Source organism: Balaenoptera borealis (assembly GCF_965194805.1).
Source record: "Balaenoptera borealis genome assembly, chromosome: 15".
NCBI lineage: Eukaryota > Metazoa > Chordata > Mammalia > Artiodactyla > Balaenopteridae > Balaenoptera > Balaenoptera borealis.
In genome coordinates this window covers 60,300,298-60,320,073 of record NC_138871.1, presented here as the reverse complement: position 1 = coordinate 60,320,073, position 19,776 = coordinate 60,300,298, and the positions used below count along the sequence as shown (strand labels likewise).

The window sequence follows — 19,776 nt, the reverse complement described above, 5'->3', positions numbered from 1 at the left end:
TCTACATCTTCCATTTTTAGCTACTTAAACTAAGAGAAATAGAATTCGCAATTGATGACCTTCATGTGATTTCAATAATTCACTCATGGGAATCTTTATAATATAGATCACAGCCAACTGCTCTTGGAAAAACACCCTTCAAAAAGTTAAATGGGTCACAATAAACAAGGATTTTAAGTCAGGTATACTGTGAAAAGTGCTGGTTTTATTTTATTACTTAATTTAGGAGGCTGACAAGTTGGGGAAAATAAATGGGAATTTTTTTAACCTGGTGTTTATTTGAACTTATAAAAAATATCTGATAGCCTACTACGTGCATAACATGACTTCATAATCCTCAGTAGCCAAACAAGGCCAAGGTGTGGTAATTCTTAAAACAAATACACTTTAGGTGGTAAAAAGATAAGACAAACTGCTGGGTAACTACAAATATATATACAACACGGGAATAAATAAACAGAATTCTGGACCAAATCTCAAAATAATATACCTCCAAAGAATAATTTTTTTTAAGTTAGATTCTCTGAGTTGGAAGAAATCTTAAAAATCTAGTTTAATCCCCAGAAGGCACAGAAAAAGTATTTGATGGAAAATCAGAAAGCTCACTAGCAGACTGGGATGACAAACTAGGATTCCTAACTCCTACGTCAGTGCTTCTCAACCTCCTCCCGAATAATAATGTCATGCTGCCTCTCACTATTGGATTCTATAACATCAAATATTAGGGCAGAACTTGAACTGTACACTGAGCTAGGACAGCCAATGGGAAGAGCATGTGGAAATGGTTGTGAGAGGGTTAAAGCCGACTGGATTCAAACTCTGATTTGATAATGAACAAATGAAAAAAGGTTGTGGGTTCTTAGTAGAGCTTTAAAGCGCCACATGAAATTGATTAAAAAATTAATGGAAGCATGGTGCTCTAGATATAAAAGGTAGCCTCTTCAAAGGGCTAGGGCTGGGCTGTACAGTTTGGCACCCATTAGCCACATGTGGTTGTTAAGCATTTGAATGTGGTTAGTCCAAATTGAGATGTGCTGTAAGTGTAAAACACATACTGCATTTTGAAGATTTAGAACCAAAAAAGAGATTGTAAAATGTCTCAGTAAATTTTTATACTGATTTCATATTGAAATGACAACATTCTGCATATGCTGGGTTAAATAAAATATATTACTAAAACTAATTTCACCTAATTCTTTTTGCTTTTTTAAAATGTGGCTAAAGATCATTTAAAGTTACACATGTGGTTCACATTATATTTCTATTGGACAGCACTGACTTAGAACTAGGAAAGGGATAAGCAACAGTATGCAGTCTGTGAGATTTGTGTGGCTGGGCTTGAAAGCATAGGAGTGTATTAGCAGGCGCTAGATACCACCTGCTGGATGGTGTAGACTGAAAAAGGGTTAAGTAGGAGTTTGAATTCGATACATTGCAAAATTAGAAACTACAGAGTTTGGTTGGAAAGAAACCAGGTACTGAGCAGTATTCAAATATAATTTTGGAGGCAGCATTTAAAGTATCAGATTGACATTCCATGCAGATTTTAGGAGTTATCTTTGTTTCCTCTGGAAGTTAGAGATGCATTTTAAATTCACCCATTGAAAACAAATGCTCAAATGAGACTTCAATTACCAATTTCATCACCAGGCCTATCTGTAAAGTATAATACATTTAAAGAAGGCTGTTCTAACAGATAAGCTGCTGGAGTTTAGAATTTATTTTTTATTTCTATAATAACAGCTTTTGAAATGGTATTTGATTTATCTACAGATTTACAAAAAATATATATATACAGATTCCTTTTTACCTCTAGCACGCATAATACTAACAATTACTTAAAGCACTTAAAACTTGAGCACCTACTTGAGTGAAAAGGGCTTGAATGATCAGAGTCAAATACGCTGCAAACATCTGTGGTACTAGAAGCACCAGAAGCAGGAGGAGGTGTTAACGGTGTTCTTGGAGAATTTGGTGCAGATGCTGTACTTTCCGTTTCACTTTCAGGGATCCTACTATAACTAATTTTCCTTGGCTCTTGCTGCAGAGGTGTGGGATGTCTCATAGTACCTGGTCTTGGGTTTGATGGACGAACACCAGGAGATTTTAGGGGATAGCTATATTTTTTTGGCTGTAGACATATCAAAAGAAACATAACACTTACAACACCATAATGGAAAAGAAGGTTCTTCTATAAATGCTTGGTAAAATTCGATTAGTATCTAGGAAAACCACAAAGCACTAATAAAGACGTTACGTAATGATTCAAATCAAAGTGTCCAAGATGAAGAGTTGACACCCCATTTCCACAAAGCCTTGGCTGTCTAAATTATTAGGGAATTAATTTCTTTAAATAACTGAGTCTTAGTCCTATAAATACCAGAGTATTTGTTATTTTAATATTTTTGATGGAAATCTTTCTAAGATATGGTGTATATTTCTCTGGCTTTTTAGACTATGCTGAACTAATTCAACCTTGGTAGAAAAGCCAGGATCATTGTTATAAACTATGATAGCCTACTATGCTGTAATACAGTGATGCCATTAGGATCATTTGAGCTATTTACAAATGCATTAAACTGAGTTTTCATCTGTTTATGTTAGTTTTATGGCATTTTTTTTTCTTACAGAGTGATCATTTCTCAATGATATCAGTGTGTCTCACTGGAGCGGACTATATAGCTATTTCCAATTTGCTGTTTTTAATCCATCTTTTAAAAAACTGTTTTAGGCCTTGAGAAATTTTCTTGTGAGGTAGTTTCATAAGCTTTGGTACACAGACATTATGAGATTTATCTTCGTTACTTAGAAGCCATTTATGTTTACTCCTTGATTCTTGACTTTCTTATGAATAAGAGAGATTATATTCAGAACAGTGAGATGATGATACTGTACATAAATTTGGCCAGGCACTTACTAGTAATAAGAAAGAATGGAAACTTTATTTCACCCCCAGAAAAGTATCTTTAGCCAAGCCTGTTATTTTTATGGCTAATGATTCATGGTTAAAAGTTCTCATAAGTCATTATTTTTTTAAAAAAGTCATAAGTACATATATTTATTATAAGTGAATTAGTATAAATTATCAAATTTCCTGCCCTTAATATAAATACTGAATAACATTTTTTGTTAAGTTGGCCATATTTGCCCAACTTCTTCATCTATCATATTAGGATTTATTCACATTAATATTAGTGCCCATTTACCTGGAACTAAGTGGAATAATCCTGAGCATATTTATTAAGCACTTATTCACTATTTTTATCCATTATGTGTGCACGTCATCTCTAAATGCCTTTATAGAAAACTATAAACCACCAGATATAGATGACAACTGTAAAAAATATATAAATGTAAAAGAAATATAAATGTATGAATGCTTACAAATCTTGGGAGAGGCTTAGGGTTTCGTGGTTCTATTTCTAGGGATTTGTTGAAAAGATAATCTGTAAATTCTTTTTCCATACTATTTCCCATTGGATTCAAGTTTTCAAAGAACCTCTAAAATAGATGCAAAGAAAAACAATTATTAATATTAAATAATTTAAATTCAGTTTAAAGTTCATGAAAATAATTTAAGAAAACATTTAACGTAAGAAAATTGGAATGATTTAAGTTTTATTTTCCTTTTTCTCCGAAATAAACCCGCCTCTTATCAGGTGGTTATAAACTTAATCAGAAATATGTGTCCTCAAATAATTCAACTTACTTTGATATCTGATTCTACTCGTAAACAATAAGGCTGATTTTGGTACTGCTGGATCTCGCCTGTTATTTCTGCTACTTTCCTCCTTTTGCTAAAGTTTATAAGCTCTTTTCCATGCCTTTTTAGGACCTCAGGGTTGCCTTCTTCTGTTTTCAAGATATTAGTTAGATAAATTCCTAGAAGAGATAATAAATTATTTCAAGGATAAAAATGGAAAAGGCTAGTTTTTTTCTTTCTCAGTAATTATAGGTATATTACACTGTACCATCTCAACCATCATAACCAAAGAATTAAGGCACAAATTTCCATTCTATGAAAAACAACAAACTAAGTAAATATCAAGAGAAAGATTTTTATAAGTATGAAATTCTTCTGTGACTTAAGTTCTATAAATACCCAGGAAAAAGGGAGACCAAGTTTAACAAAATTAATAGATTTTCAGGAGCAATAACCAATTTTCCACCCCCCACACCCATATGTTATTTAACGTAAGTCATGGTTTTGTTAAAGGAACTTTAAGAATAACCCATCACTATTAACACATATTTTTGGCAAAACAGGAAAACGTCAAATTTAGAGGATCATATTTTCTGCTTACTCAGCTCTTGAGGCCCCCAAGAGTTGTTAGGCTTTGTAATTCAGAGGTAGTACTGTTTGGATAGGCTGACTCATGAAAATGTGGGCGGATGTGCAAGCCTATCAAACACAGGACTGCATATGATTTATGTATATTCTGGTCTTCAGTACTTTTAGAATTATGTCAACCTGGTAAGGGAGCTCCTGTTTCCCCATCACTGCAGTTTGTGCACTGGATGAGGAGGAGAATGAACAAAATAGCAGGCATTTTAGTTCCTTTCGGTTCTAGCATAAAGGTTCTGGAGCCAGCTCTGCTGCTTTCTACTCTTGTGATCTTGTGCAAGTTGCTTAGCCTTGGTTTGCTCATCTCTAAAATGAGGACAGCAGGGTTGCTGTGAGAAATAAATGAGTAAATTTATGTACAGGCTTAGAACAGGGCCTGACAAAAGTAGATGCTTAATTAGCGATGGTTGGGACTGTTGATGCTGCTGTTGCTGTTCTTGCCCTATCCTATTTCTGCCTTTTCCTCTAAAGTACTGACTATGATGCTTTGGGGAAAAAAAAAAGTGTGAATATCTGAGTTCATTCGCTCAGTACACATTTGCTGAGTCTCTGCTGTACGCCAAGCACTGCATTAGGTACTGCAGGTACAAAGGTGAACAAGACACACAGTTCCTGACTTCAAGGAGTTCAGAGTTTTGAATGTGGGCTACTACAGTACCATTTGGTAAGTGCTATATTAATTAGTACTAATGCATAAGATGCTATGAGAGCACAAACAAGATGTGCCTAACTCTGCCTTGAGCTGTTGGGAGTAGCAGAAGCATCACAGATTAAAATATGCTTAAAGTAAGTCTCAAAAAATGAATAGAAGTTTAATAAGCAGAATAAGATAGAGGGGCATTCTAAGCAAAGAAGCCACGTGTTTGAAGGCACTGGTTTTTGTGAAGCTTGGAGGCATACTCAGAAATGGCTAGACTTCAGGGGTTTGGTCTGTGGGGTGGAGGAAGAGTGGCAGGAAATGAGGATAGGCTGCAAGGAGTCAGTAGTTCTAATCCCTTCCCCATCACTGCAGCTTAGCCACTGGATGAGAAGAGGGATGAACAGAGCAACAGGCACTTTAGTTCTAATTGTAGATTAGTGGTTCTAAATGGTTTTGTGGTAGAGGCAAACGTTTTTTTTTTTTTTTTTTTTGGCTGCACTGCACTGCTTGTGGGATTTCAGTTCCCCGACCAGGGATCGAACCCAGGCCCTCGGCGGTGAGAGCACAGAGTCCCAACCACTGGACCGCCAGGGAATTCCCGAGGCAAACTTTTAAATACGAGAATATGTGACTACGTTCTTGGCAAGATTAAATAACTCAAAATCAATAGTGAACAGTGAGCAATAATGAAACATGATAGACATCAATGCCTGTTTGGTTCTAGAAAGCATCCAGTTATTCAGTGTTAGTTACTTGGCTATTTCTCAGCACCTAGGCTACTCTTGATTATATATTCATCATACAAATGGACCATGTGTTCTAGTAAGCAGAGGCTCTTTTATTTTCCACATCTGCCTGTCACTGGCTCTTTTACTTGCAGTTGGTTATATTCTCCTCTACACTAAGTTGCATGATCCCCTTAGCTCAATGTTCAGTCTGACAAACGTCCGTGACAGTACACATATTTAATGAGAGCCAAAATTAACTTTCCATATTGGCCACAAATTGATGGCCCAACTGTGAAGAGTTTGTGGGTAGTAGCACCCGTACAGGGTCACAAACAGCCTTTTGAAAAGAGCTTAGCTTTTATCCAGTAGGTAATTAGGAGACGATTAGCATCTTTACATTCTAGAATGATTACTCTGGTTGTACTGTGAAGCTAGATGGGTTAGAAGGAGTTAAGACTAGAAGCAGGAAGCTCAGTTAACAGAGGAAAAGTCATCTTGGTGAGATGATGAGGGCTACCTTAGGGCCCACAGGGATAGAGTGGAATGCATGAATATCTAAGAGGTAAATGCCACAAGAACTGGTTAAGTGGTTTGGGCAGAGGGTAGGCACAGTGGGAAGGAAGACTCTCACCTTTGTGCTTGAGGGACTGACTGGGTGGTGATGTAATGACTGACCCGGGGAACATGGGGATAATAAATTGTGGGATATTTTAGGTGTTAAAAGTATACTTGAAAGAAGTTGTGAAAATGCTTACAAGTAGCATTTTGGGAGAGTTCAGGATAAAATTTGGAATTATTTTATGACAAATTAACGGCTAGTTAAAAGGAGAACAAATAATTAAAGAGGTGGTGTTCAAACTTTGTTGATCATAAACTACATCAGTAAAAAAATGTTTAAGCATGCACTCTCTCTCTCTCTGTGTATATGTATAATAAAAAATGTAGTGCAAATATGTACATAGACGTGAATATTATAAACTGTTAAAGCTTAATTTTTTTTAAAAAGATCATTTTACATACCCTGCTCTAGGGACAGCTGTTCTAGGGAGAGGAAAAGCAGAGCATTATGACAAATGATGAAGAGGGGTGAGGTTTTACCTCTTTGCTGACACCCTTCCCAAGCTTTTCAGGAAGAAGTGGCTGCTCAGGGCTCACAGAGCACTCTGTCCACACTCTGATTTACACGTTTCTGCAGTACAGTGTTATATTTACTACACAGCACTGTCATTTATTTTTCTGCTCTTTCAGGGGAGCTTATTGAGTATAAGACTATGTTTTCCTTGTCTCTCTATTCTCAACACCTAGCCCTGGGCCTGGCACATCTAGGCATTCAACAGATATTTCTGAATGAATAAAAGCAGCACATTATTTCAGAATAGAAAAGAAAGCATTTGCAGCCTAGACCAGGATACAAGAGACATACAGTCAATTCTAAAATGGCGGGAAAGCAAGAGTGGAGATGAAACAAACTGACAAGAAACAGAAGGAGGACACAAGATTAGAGCAGTGTGAAAGGAAAGAGCAAAGCTGATGTTACAGGCTTGGAGTTTTGTGCAGAGAGATGAGACTCGACTGAGGTAGAAATCTACATCCTTTTACCTGAGAGGAAATGTTAGTTTGCCTATACATATTCATTCTACCTATGAGTAGAACCTTGTAGTGTATGGAGAAAAATTGGGAAATAGACCAGTAGCCTGGCATAGCCTTGGAAGGAGAAATTGCCTGACTTTTATTATTCTGTAAATAGTGCAGTGCCAGCAAAAAATCTGAGTAAGAGTTCTGCTAAGATGATAGAGAAAGTAAAAGTGTCAGATACTACCCATGAGCCTCCTATAGAGGGGGAAAAAATCCAGTATCCAGAATTAAGGATAAGACTCTAGAAGAAGTTTCTGTAATTGACCATACAGATGAAATGGAACTAAGCAGCAGCAATAATATCTACCTATTGGGTCAGAACCATGAAAGGCTACCTGGCTAACCTTTAGCTTGGAAATAGCAAAAATCTCCTAGAGCAGCAGAACTGACCAGGGACTTAATAATCAGGAAGATAAGGAGAAATGGGTAGGAAGGCTGGCAGGCAGGCTGTCTGTACCTATCAAACCACCTACACGTTTGCAATCACTCACTAAATCATATGGCTCACTTTAAAACACAATGGAATACTACTCTAAATACAGGTCTGAAATTTCCTTTTTTCACTTAACAACATGTTAACGAAAATCAATTACGTTAGTTCATAAAGATCTGAAAGAGAATACAGTTCAGTTTGTATGAATAAATGCCCACCAATCAGGTGATATAATGGAGTAGCAGGGGCCAAACATGAGTCCAGTGAACAGGCCCTGTGGTTTCATTTCATCTCTGTGTAACAGGGGCCATAGGATATCATGAGTAGCATGACTATAAGTTCAGTGAGTGTATTGAGTGACTATGATATTTTGCTTTTTTCTAAGCACCTGACATAGCCCCTGATATTTAGTGGTACTCAAGAAATATTTGTTGACAGGTTGAATGAAATGAACATCAGACTGGGGTCCTTCCCAGGCTCCCTTCTATGAACTGGCACCATAGTTACCACACTTAAAAGTAAATGCATAGACTTCAATGTTTTATCAGAAAGGGAAAATAAATGAACTCAACAGTTTTATCAAGAATTTATCATACAGAGTGAAGTAAGTCAGAAAGAGAAAAACAAATACAGTATGCTAACACATATATACGGAATCTAAGGAGAAAAAAAAAAAGGCCATGAAGAACCTAGTGGCAAGATGGGAATAAAGACACAGACCTACTAGAGAATGGACTTGAGGATATGGGGAGGGGGTGGGGTGAGATGTGACAGGGTAAGAGAGTGTCATGGACATATATACACTACCAAATGTAAAATAGATAGCTAGTGGGAAGCAGCCGCATAGCACAGGGAGATCAGCTCGGTGCTTTGTGACCACCTAGAGGGGTGGGATGGGGAGGGTGGGAGGGAGGGAGATGCAAGAGGGAAAAGAAATGGGAACATATTGTATATGTATAACTGATTCACTTTGTTATAAAGCAGAAGCTAACACACCATTGTAAGGCAATTATACTTCAATAAAGATGTTTAAAAAAAAAAAAAAAAGAATTTAGGGGGAAAAATCCTCAGAAAACGGAATAAATTAACAATGATAAAAAGTAATACATGACATAAAAACTATAAAATCAGAGAGAATAACTGTTTCAACTTTTATTGTTTGGAAGAAAAATGCAGTAAAACAAACAAGTAAAAATAGAAACAGAAAAACATATTGCAAATAAGAGCAATTTTAAAAGTAGCATTTTTATAGACAATGCTAGTACTTTTAAAATACTGAAATGAGACAACTGTGTGGCAAACAAAACTGAAATAGAAAAAAAATTAAGGAAGAAATGAAAATGTTATTATAGAATTACATACTACAAAAGAGTCTAGGCCCAGATGATTTTTCTGTTGGAATATTTCAAAGTTTAAAGGCTAGATCATTTCATGATATTCTGGAATAGAATAAGATGGAAAGCTGCTTAACTCATGTTACAAAGTAAATATAACCATAATAAAAGTTGATAAATATAGAACAAGAAGAAAAACCACAAACCAATCTCATTTATAAAGATGGATGCAAAAATCCTGAATAAAATGATAATGAATAGAATTCATTTGTATATTTAAAAGATTAATCCACCATGAATAAAAAAGGCTTAATGTTGGTTAACAGAAAGGTTCAATATTAGCAAACCTATAATTTTAATTTGCTAAATAAGAAAAATCATTTTGCTCTCACTAAGACAGCAAACTATAAAGGTAAATGTATACTGCCAACAAAAACACCGAAGATAACTATGAAAAGAAATTGTCTTAACATAATAAACAGCATCGAATCAAGCAAATAGCAAAATTATACCTATCCCTGCTAAAACAGAGATGAAAACAGAACTTCTTGTTTTTATTACTGTTTAACCTTTGTTTGGGAAGTTGTGACTAATGCAGTAAGGCCTAACACAGAAATAAAATCAAAAGAAGAGACACTATTGTTATCGGTAGACATGATTAAATATCTAGAAAATCCCAGGAAATTAATAATTCTTGGAATTAAGGGAAATTGACTATTAAAAAATGAATACCATTCATGATCAAAAATACATAGGAAAAAGCTAATTATCATAAATGTTTGTTCCAAATTAATTGATAGATTATTCCAACTGTATTTTGGGGAATCACTCCCCCTCCCCAGTTCATTTGGAAAAATAAAGAAACAAAATTGACAAAGAAAATACTGAAGAAACATTGACAAACCAATCTTATTATATATGAAAATATTATAAATATTAAGCAGGATTTCTTTCTTTCTTTCTTTCTTTTTTTGTGGCCGAGCTATGTGGCTTGTGAGATCTTAGCTCCCCGACCAGTGATCAAACCCCGGCCCACAGCAGTGAGAGCACCAAGTCCTAACCACTAGACCGCCAGGCAAGTCCCTAAAGCAGGATTTCTTAGCTTGGCACTACTGACCTCTTAAACTGGATATTTCTTTGTTGTGCGGGCTGTCCTGTGCACTGCAGGCTGTTAGCAACATTCCTGTCCCCTACTGACTAGAGGCCTCTAGCACCCCCCAACTCGAACAACAAAAAATGCCTCTAGACATTGCTGAATGTTCCTTGGGGGACAAAAATCGCCCTGGTTGAGAATCACTGATTATAAAGTGCCAATCATTAAGACTGGGGCACTAGCATAAGAAGTTAATGGGATGAACCTAGAGATTATCATACTAAGTGAAGTTAGACAGAGAAAGACAAATATATGATATCACTCACACGTGGAATCTAATTTTAAAAAAAGATACAAATGAACTTATTTACAAAACAGAAACAGACTTACAGAAATCAAAAACAAACTTATGGTTACCAAAAGGGAAATGTTGAGGGGAGGGATAAATCAGGAGCTTGAGATGAACACACACACACTACTATATATGACAGATAACCAACAAGGACCTACTGTATAGCACAGGGAACTCTACTCAATATTCTGTGATAATCTATATGAGAAAAGAATCTAAAAAAGAATGAATATATATATAGGTATAACTGAATCACTTTGCTGTACACCTGAAACTAATATAACATTGTAAATCAACTGTACTCCAATAAAATAAAAATAAAATAAAATAAAAAGAAGTTAATGGGAAACAATATTTTTTAAAGAAGGAGGTACCATATGTAAATGGGGATGAAGAAGACTTATTCAATAAACCTGGGTCAACAAATAAACAATTTGGTGGAGAAACAAATTTGAATATTTCATATATCTAAAAGAGACTTCAATTTGATTGAAGAGTTAAATATAATTTTAAAAGTCAAATCATAAAGCTAGGGGAAAATATGACTGAATGTTAAGTTACTAGACTGGAAGAACTTTCTACGGTTAGAAACAATAGAAATCATAATGGGAAAAATGGACAGATTACAGAATTTTAAAAATACTGTATTTCAAAGAATAACAACTAAAAGGCAGACTGGTAAAATATCTAGCTCAAGAAATATCCAGCTAGATATAAATTATCTAGTTAGATTGGCTAGCTAGCTCAAGAAAATATGCTCAAATACATAAAAAAGGTATAATCATGAAGATATTCATTATAACATTATTTAGGAAAGCAAAAAAGCTGGAAACAACATATGCGTCAGGTCATAGGGTAACAGTTAAATAAACTGTCATACCAACTTTAAAGAACATCATGTAGCCATTAGAAATGGTAATTATGAAGACTAATAAAACACAACAATATATCTGGGATATGGTAAGTGAAAAAAGTAAACAATGTGTACCTGTCACACAATTACAACTATATATAATATGTGTATGTACAAAACTGGTTGGTTATAAAGCCTGAACAAAAATGTCAACTGAAAAAATATCAGGACATAACAATGTTACATGAAGTATAACTTAAAGCTATATAGAAAATATATAAATAGAGATGAGGAAAAGGCTAGAAGAAAATATACCACATACTGAAAAGACTAAACACCAGATGTGTAATTGAGGTCATAATTTTTTAAGTATTTAGAGGAAGAATCATCAGAGCATATATACCAGCAGAGAAAAGAAACCAGTGTGAAAGAGATATTGAAGATATAAAATAACAGGAAATAAGCTGGGACGAAGTGAGAGGGTGGCATGGACTTATATATACTACCAAATACTACCCAGATAGCTAGTGGGAAGCAGCCACATAGCACAGGGAGATCAGCTCGGTGCTCTGTGACCACCTAGAGGGGTGGGATAGGGAGGGTGGGAGGGAGACGCAAGAGGGAGGAGACATGGGGATATATGTATATGTATAGCTGATTCACTTTGTTATAAAGCAGAAACTAACACACCACTGTAAAGCAATTATACTCCAATAAAGACGTTAAATAAATAAATAAATAAATAAAATACAGGAAATAAATGATGGAATAAGATAGAGGAACCTACAGAAAGCGAGAAGATTCAGATGGTAGGTTTCAGTCTTAAAAGAAAGAAAAGGCACTACCTTACTCTGGTGCAGAAGGGAAGGAAAAAAGAATAGGTAAAATTTTGATGTGTAGAAGGTGTGGGCCCAAAGGCACATGCACTGTGATTTTTAGCCATGTGAGACTGTTTATAAGCAGCATGATTATCAAGTATGGGTAAATACGGCCATGCCTCTTCTGTAGAGTGTTTGGTTTACTAAAAGTCAATAAAAAAGATTTCTATGAATATTAAAACAGAAGTAAGCATTATACAATATTGAATGGCTGCACAATATGGAAATAAAAAGTGGAATGTACATATTGGGCTTCATCTTAAAAAAGTCCTCATAGAGAAAAATTCTAAGGGGATTCAGGTGCTAAATATTTGTTAAATAAGTATTTTCTGCTGGTATATTAGACATGTGTTTACTCAGTCATTTAATGAAATAACTGTCTTGTTTTATCCAGAAACACGATAAAAATTTAAGGAGAAATGCTCACCAAAGAAAGGCACACATGGTGGATTAATAGACCTGAGTTTTGCCAAATATTTCTTATAGTGATCTTCACTTAGTTCATGAGCTTCTTCTAAAATTTTCTTTTGGCGACTTGGTATTTGCTACAATAAAAAAAAAATAATGTTTAGGGAATATAAGTTTACAAAAGGAATCACAGGTTTTGCCAAAAAATGCCAGGCTTAGAGTAAAGCCCAAACACAACAGTATCAGTTTGATTCTAAGAATGATAATACTGCTTCAAAGAGTCTATCTTCATAGACCTTAGTACAAACTTAAAGAACAAGTGTGTGTGTGTGAGAGAAATCTATTTCATCTTGCCATTCCTCAAACAAGTATGTGAGCATTTAGTTGTACATTATATTACAAATTAGGTGCTGAAATCTTTTTATTCTTCTAACTTAGGCTAGGACCTGTGAATGCATTTTAATGAGACTGCCTAATTTACAAAGAACAACCAATTCAATACAAAATTTAGGTAATTCCATCATTTCAGCTGTTACTGAAAAGATAGATGAGGAATGTAAAAATTAAAGGTCATAACTGTTAACATCCTGATTCCTAGAACAGGGAATGGAAAAAACACCTTTAGATAAGCAAACCTACCTCAAACGTGTGGTCTAGTCTGTATACAGGTGATGAGTTCATAGCACTGACAACCTCAAGGACACCATTGAAGTTGTTCAGCTCTTGAAAGACTTGCAGAATCTCAATTATTCGACTCACCACAGCTACTCTTTCTTCTAAGTTTTCAGTTTCTACAATACATCTGGGAATCAAAGACAAAAAGTGAATTAAAAAATTTGGAGTTTTCCCAACGAAGATATGATTTAAAGAATTTAGCAAACAAAATGGAATGGAGGGCAGCTATAGTGTAACAGTAGAGAATACGTATTCAGAATGGCAGGTAAATAGTAGGTGAATGGAAGAGAAGGCAATGCCTTCAGTCAGGCATGCTGCTTGTCACTGTTTTTCAGACTGATACAGTCAACCGGTCAGTCATTCTTCCTATTATATTTGGTGCATTCTCTCTCAGTATTGGAGTTCTATGATCAGTCTATCATCTTGTTGAATGTATGCTGGTCTTTAGGATGTGGGTGTGTTCTAGGGAAACTTATTCACAAATTTAAGAATTCTCTGCCTCTTTTTATTCTTCATCTAATTGTAAGATTTTAGTGATTAATGCTTAATTTCTTTCTTTGACATACAGAAATAATTACTACATTTCTAAGAACAGCTCTTTAGATAAGCACTATAATGTTAAAAAGTGAATGAAAGTATTTTACTACCGTTCAGAATAAAAAATTTTTAATTACTTAGAAAGAATAAAAAAGTCAATGAAAACAAAAGCTCTTCACATTTAAATACCAAGAATCCTTGGAAAGTACATATATATCCAAGTAAATAGCTAAAAGGAAGCTATGCTCAAAAAAGAATTCCTCAGTGAGCATTTATTCTCTATTTCTAATATTTGAGAAAAATTTTTATTTACTAATCACTTATCAGTAAAGAAAATATTTTAAACTTGGTTTTCAATAATGTGATAGTAAACAACTCAATCTAAGAAAAAATAAAATACACATATGTTAAAAATAAATATAAATCAATATTAAACATTAACAAAAATGTAAAGTTGTGGATTACACTATTCTCTGGTGAGGCTGATCTAACACTGAAAAAAAAAATACTGCAAAACTATCAAAATAAATTTGCCTTATTATCAAATTAAACATAACATGTTTATGCATTAAAGCATTAGATGTCTACAAATCATATACCAGCTAACTAGTTATCTAGACATTTTAAAAGGTATGATACAAGTATAATATGTTTACATCTTTTTTTAACTCAGTTGATATTAACTAGGTCTACACAATGACACCACCCGTGGAGCTTTTATAAAAACCAGGTACGTCTGGGATGATTTATCTGGAAGTGACTTCAATTCTAATGCACATCTATGGCTAAAAACCACTGTGGCAAATGAACAAGAACCTCTTCCACTGAAAAGGCAGAAACTGGAACCCTTGTACAGTGTTAATGGTGAGAATGCAAAATGATGTAGCCACTATGGAAAACAGTATGGAGGTTCCTCAAAAAAAAATTAAAAATAGAACTATCATATGATCAGCAATCCCACTTCTAGGTATTTATCCAAAAGTACTGTAATCTCAAAGAGATATTAGCACTCCCATGTTCATTGCAGCACTATTCACAATAGCCAAATGTGGAAACAACCTAAATGTCCATCTACAAATGAAAGGATAAAGAAAATGAGAAATATATGTACCATGGAATATTATTCAGTCAAAAAGAAGGAAATCTTGCAATATGTGACAAGATGGATGAACACTGAGGACATTATGCTAAGTGAAATAAGCCAGTCATAGAAGGACAAATACTGCATGATTCTACATATATGAGGTATCTAAAATAGACTTATAGAAGCAAAGAACAAAGTGATGGTTGCCAGGGGCTGGGGAGGGGGAAATGGGGAGTTGCTAATCAACATGTATAAATTTTCATGTTGATTAGCACTTATTTACACAAGATAAATAAATTCTAGAGATCTGCTGGACATTATGCCTATAGATAATAATACTGTATTTGTACACTGAAAAAAATCTTACCACAATTAAAAAAAGCAAAAAGAGAAAGGAAAAAGATCAGGAAATGGCCGCCTTCTCAGTAATCTATTAAAAAATAGGACAGAAATGAAAATGGTCTGTATGTCTTATGAGTTATGTTTCCTCTTTATAGACATAACTTTTAATTATTATGATGGAAAAGCACTTCTGCAACTGAAGTGTAGTTATTTGACTTGATAAAGAAGAAATCAGGAAGCAACAGTTAGCAGGCAGATTCCAAAGTTTTACTTTTTAGAGGCTAAGAAGTAATAACATAAATAGAAGGAAGTCCTAACTTTCAGATGACTTATTTCTCGTTAGGAATTGCTTTCTGGTCTTTATCCACACTCTAGCTCACATTCCAGTCATTGCTTTATGTCACTGGTCTTGTGTTCTGATAATGCCAATATGATCTGTGGAAACTTCATATCACCCTTATAAAATATGGGTCAAGATCATAAAAATTATGGCCAATACATAAAACTCGAATATCTGGCTCCAATTATAAAACTGTACTGAGATTCTGGACTTTTGACATGACAGTGTAAGAAGTTCTGCTTACTTACTCCTCAGGGAAACTGGTGAAAATTATATATATAATTATATATATAAAGTTCTAGCAGTCTCTGGAAATGGCCCTAATAGCAAATGGCAAATAAAGAAACATCTATTGGGACTTCTCTGGTGGTGCAGCGGTTAAGAATCCGCCTGCCAATGCAGGGGACACGGGTTCGATCCCTGGTCTGGGAAGATCCCACATGCCGCAGAGCAACTAAGCCCGTGCACCCACAGCTACTGAGCCTGTGCTCTAGAGCCCGTGAGCCACAACTACTGAGCCCACGTGCCACAACTAATGAAGCTTGCGTGCCTAGAGCCCATGTTCCGCAACAAGAGAAGCCACCACAATGAAGAGTAGCCCCCACTTGCTTCAACTAGAGAAAGTCTGCGTGCAGCAACAAAGACCCAATGCAGCCAAAAATAAATAAATAAATAAATAAATAAATAAATAAATAAATAAATAAATAAATAAATTTTTTAAAAGAGAGAGAAACATCTATTCAGGAAAATTTACAACAATTCAGTAAGAGGCAAGAGTTTGTGGTATCTGAACCAAGACTTCCTCTACCCTCATTCCTCAGAGAACCTTGCAGGGTTGGGTAGGGTGGGGGGCAGTTAGCCCAGACAGCCAAGAACACAGGGCCCCCTACCCCTCTAACCTCTAAAATGTCAGGCTTCACTGGGGAGAACACAGGCAACAGTAAACTGCCTGCAAGACAGACCTGATATGTCAGATTTAACAAAAAAAGATTTCAAAGTAGCCATTCTGAATTTGTTCACAGAACTAAAGGAAAGTATGATTTAAAAAGTAAAGGGGGGTACGATTACAATGTGCACCAATAGGGAGTATCCTAAAAGACACAGGAATTATAAAAGAAACCAAATGGAAACTCTGGATTTGAAAAGTACAGTAGTTAAAATAAAAATTTTACTAGAGGGACTCAATAGTCAATTTGAACTGGCAGAAGAAAAAAATAGTTAAACTTGAAGATAGAGGTATTGTTTAAAAAATGAAGGCAAAATAAAGACCTTCCCATATAAACAAAAACTAAGAGAATTTGTTGCTAGCAGACCCACCATACAAGAAATAGTAATGCAAGTTCTTCAGGCTGAAAGCAAGTGACCCCAGATGGTAATATGAATCCACACAAAGAGCACTGGTAAAGGTAATTATATGATTATAAAAAACACAATAAATGCCTATTTTTTTCCTTATTGCTTTTCTTAACTGATTTAAAAGGCAACTGTATAAAATAATGTGTATGTAATGTATTGTTGGGCCTATAACATAGAGAAATGTAATGTATGTGAAATACATTGCCAATAACTACACAAAGAGTGGGTGAGAGCAAAGCTGTAACAGGCTAAGAAAATAATGGCAAATGGTAGTAAAGCAATAATTTTAACAATGTATTGTTAGATCTACATCGTTAATTATGTCACATATATTACAATACCACAAAACGGAGGGAGTGAATAGAGCCACAGAGGAGTAACATTTCTACATATCACTAGAATTCTGGTATAAATCTGAAGCTAATTCTATTATGATGTATGTGGCAAACCTAAAAACAATCATTAATAAAATAACTTAAAATGCTGCATTAGAAAATTATTCACTCAGTGCAAAAAAAAGGAGGAACAGAGGAACACCAACAACAAAAAAGACATGAGACAAATAGAATTGCAGTGAAATTTATAACATAACTGCTATGAAATGTAAGAAGATCAGTAATACTTACTTCTCAAACCACAGAGTGAGATTAGTGGTATGCCGGATCATTTTCAGAAGATTAGGAGAATTAATTTCTTTGTCTTCCTTTGTCCACACACTTCCAACTAATTCTGATGGCTGTACAGCTCTAAAATCATCAAGACATAATTCTATGTGATACTTTTCCCTCTAGTATACTGTTTTATTAAGTAAATGAGATAAAACGTTTATGAAAACAAGAACAAAAACATTATAATTTTGCATCTTTTTCTATAGATTTAAAAAAAATTTTGTATGCATGTACTGTGTACTTTTTTTTTTTTATTGCTTTATAGTAGCATTTTGCTTTGGGCAAGGTTGAGATTTCTTCATAGTATCTTTCCCAGCACTTATAAATATTATCTAACAAATTAGGGTGAGAAAGTAGATTGGGATAATTCTTTTAAATAAATGATAATGTGATAATAATCAGTCCAATGAGGGTATAGTAATCGCTGCATTCATAAATGTTTTTTTTTTTTCCCCTCCTAAAGGAGGGGGAAAAATTCCTCCTGGGAAGGGTACTGGGAAAGAAATAAAATACATTCTAACACTGATTTTGGGACAGTGATGATTTTTGGTGGGAGATCTATACATTTAGTTCCTTTTTTCATTTAGTTTTTACAAAATTAAATAGTTTGAAATCTAAATAGTCCAAATTTAAAACTATAAACAGACATTTTTTTGAGATAGTAGTTATATCAATGTAGGAAAACTATAAAAGGCTAAATGGCAATGACTAAATGTTCTCAATGACAATGGCAGTAGCTAACTCATTGAGCCCTTACTCTGTGCTGGGCAATGTGCTACGTGCTGTAAATATATGGACTATTTTTTTTTTTTTTTATGGACTATTTTAAACCTTGCACAACAGCTCCAGAAGTAGGTACCATCATTAGCCCCATTTTACTCTTGAGCTAACTAAGCAGCAGAGGGATAAAAGTTACACAAGAAGGTTAAAGTTGCCCAAGGACACCAAGCCAACAATTGGTAAAGCCAGGATCTGAACTTAGCTTTACCAACTAGGGGTGACTGCAGAAAGAGAGAAGCTGTAAATCCAGATAGAGCAAAGAGGATGAGAGAGTGAAAGAGGAGCCTTCCATACATCAGGCCTTATTACAAGACACTTCATGTACTATCTCATTTATGTCTTATAACAATCCTACATGGCAGAAATCAGCATTTCATTTTAAAAGTTAACTCATTTGAAAGGATTTTGCAGCTTCAACATCAAATTACATACCGATATAGATCTGATTCAAGTAAAGTGAGTTGTCGAGCAATTTCTATTGGGTGTAAGGTGAGCAGGTCAAAAGTCTCTATGTGCCCAGGTCTGCTTATATGCCACTCAACTGTGGGAGGTGAACTCTGAAATGTAATATTATGACCTGGTCCATTGTCTCTTGCAATTTTTTTCCTTTGGATTATTTTAGTGATGGATTCAACCCACTTTTTCATTGCTTTACCTGAAATAACATTACATTAAAAATAACATTTAAACATTTTACTCAATATTTTATTTTTAAAAAATAGTTTAAAATCATATAAGTGATACCTGAATATATCTTTACTATAAAAAGTTCAAATGATCAAAATTAAAAAATGAAGTTCCCTTTTACCGTTTCCCTATTCCCTATCCCAATCTCAGCTTTCTTCAAGTGGATAACCACTGTTAATAGTTTGGTATATATTCTTTCACATCCTTTTTAAATAAGAGAAAGTAATTTATTTGTAGAAATTTTTCACCTCTATTGTTCTAAACTTCAGTTCAAAATATTATTTTATAATCCTCTCCAAAAAAGATATATCTTGCACAAATAAGATTTATAATGATAGATCATACAACATTAGCTGTTAATCTAACAAACTTTGCATTTTATAAACCAAACAGTGCAGAGGACTCCTTCATCTTGTGTGAGCTTTTGATGTGGCTTCGTTTTGTACTATGCATGAAAGTACTATTATTTAACCCTTTACTTTTCGATTCTCATTTAAAGTGTATGATGGAAATAGAAACAAGTTTGTCTAGGACACCCTTAGACCTATACAATCAAAGTATCTTTAAAACTAGAAGGGGAACTGGAGATGATCAAGCCTAGCTCCTCA

At 34.7% G+C, this 19,776-nt stretch overlaps 1 protein-coding gene across 3 annotated transcripts in view; it reads right to left on the bottom strand.

Moving 5' to 3' along the window:
• Positions 1-19,776, bottom strand: part of SOS1 (SOS Ras/Rac guanine nucleotide exchange factor 1) — a 151,134-nt gene that overhangs the window by 7,882 nt on the left and 123,476 nt on the right. For all 3 annotated transcript variants that reach the window (XM_082357996.1, XM_082357994.1, XM_082357995.1), the window contains 7 exons: positions 18,914-19,136; positions 17,660-17,779; positions 13,339-13,501; positions 12,719-12,836; positions 3,710-3,882; positions 3,385-3,501; positions 1,867-2,131 (listed from right to left, as the gene is read on the bottom strand). In XM_082357996.1, the coding sequence (XP_082214122.1) occupies positions 1,867-2,131; positions 3,385-3,501; positions 3,710-3,882; positions 12,719-12,836; positions 13,339-13,501; positions 17,660-17,779; positions 18,914-19,136 (1,179 nt within the window). The remainder of the gene's footprint in view (positions 1-1,866; positions 2,132-3,384; positions 3,502-3,709; positions 3,883-12,718; positions 12,837-13,338; positions 13,502-17,659; positions 17,780-18,913; positions 19,137-19,776) is intronic.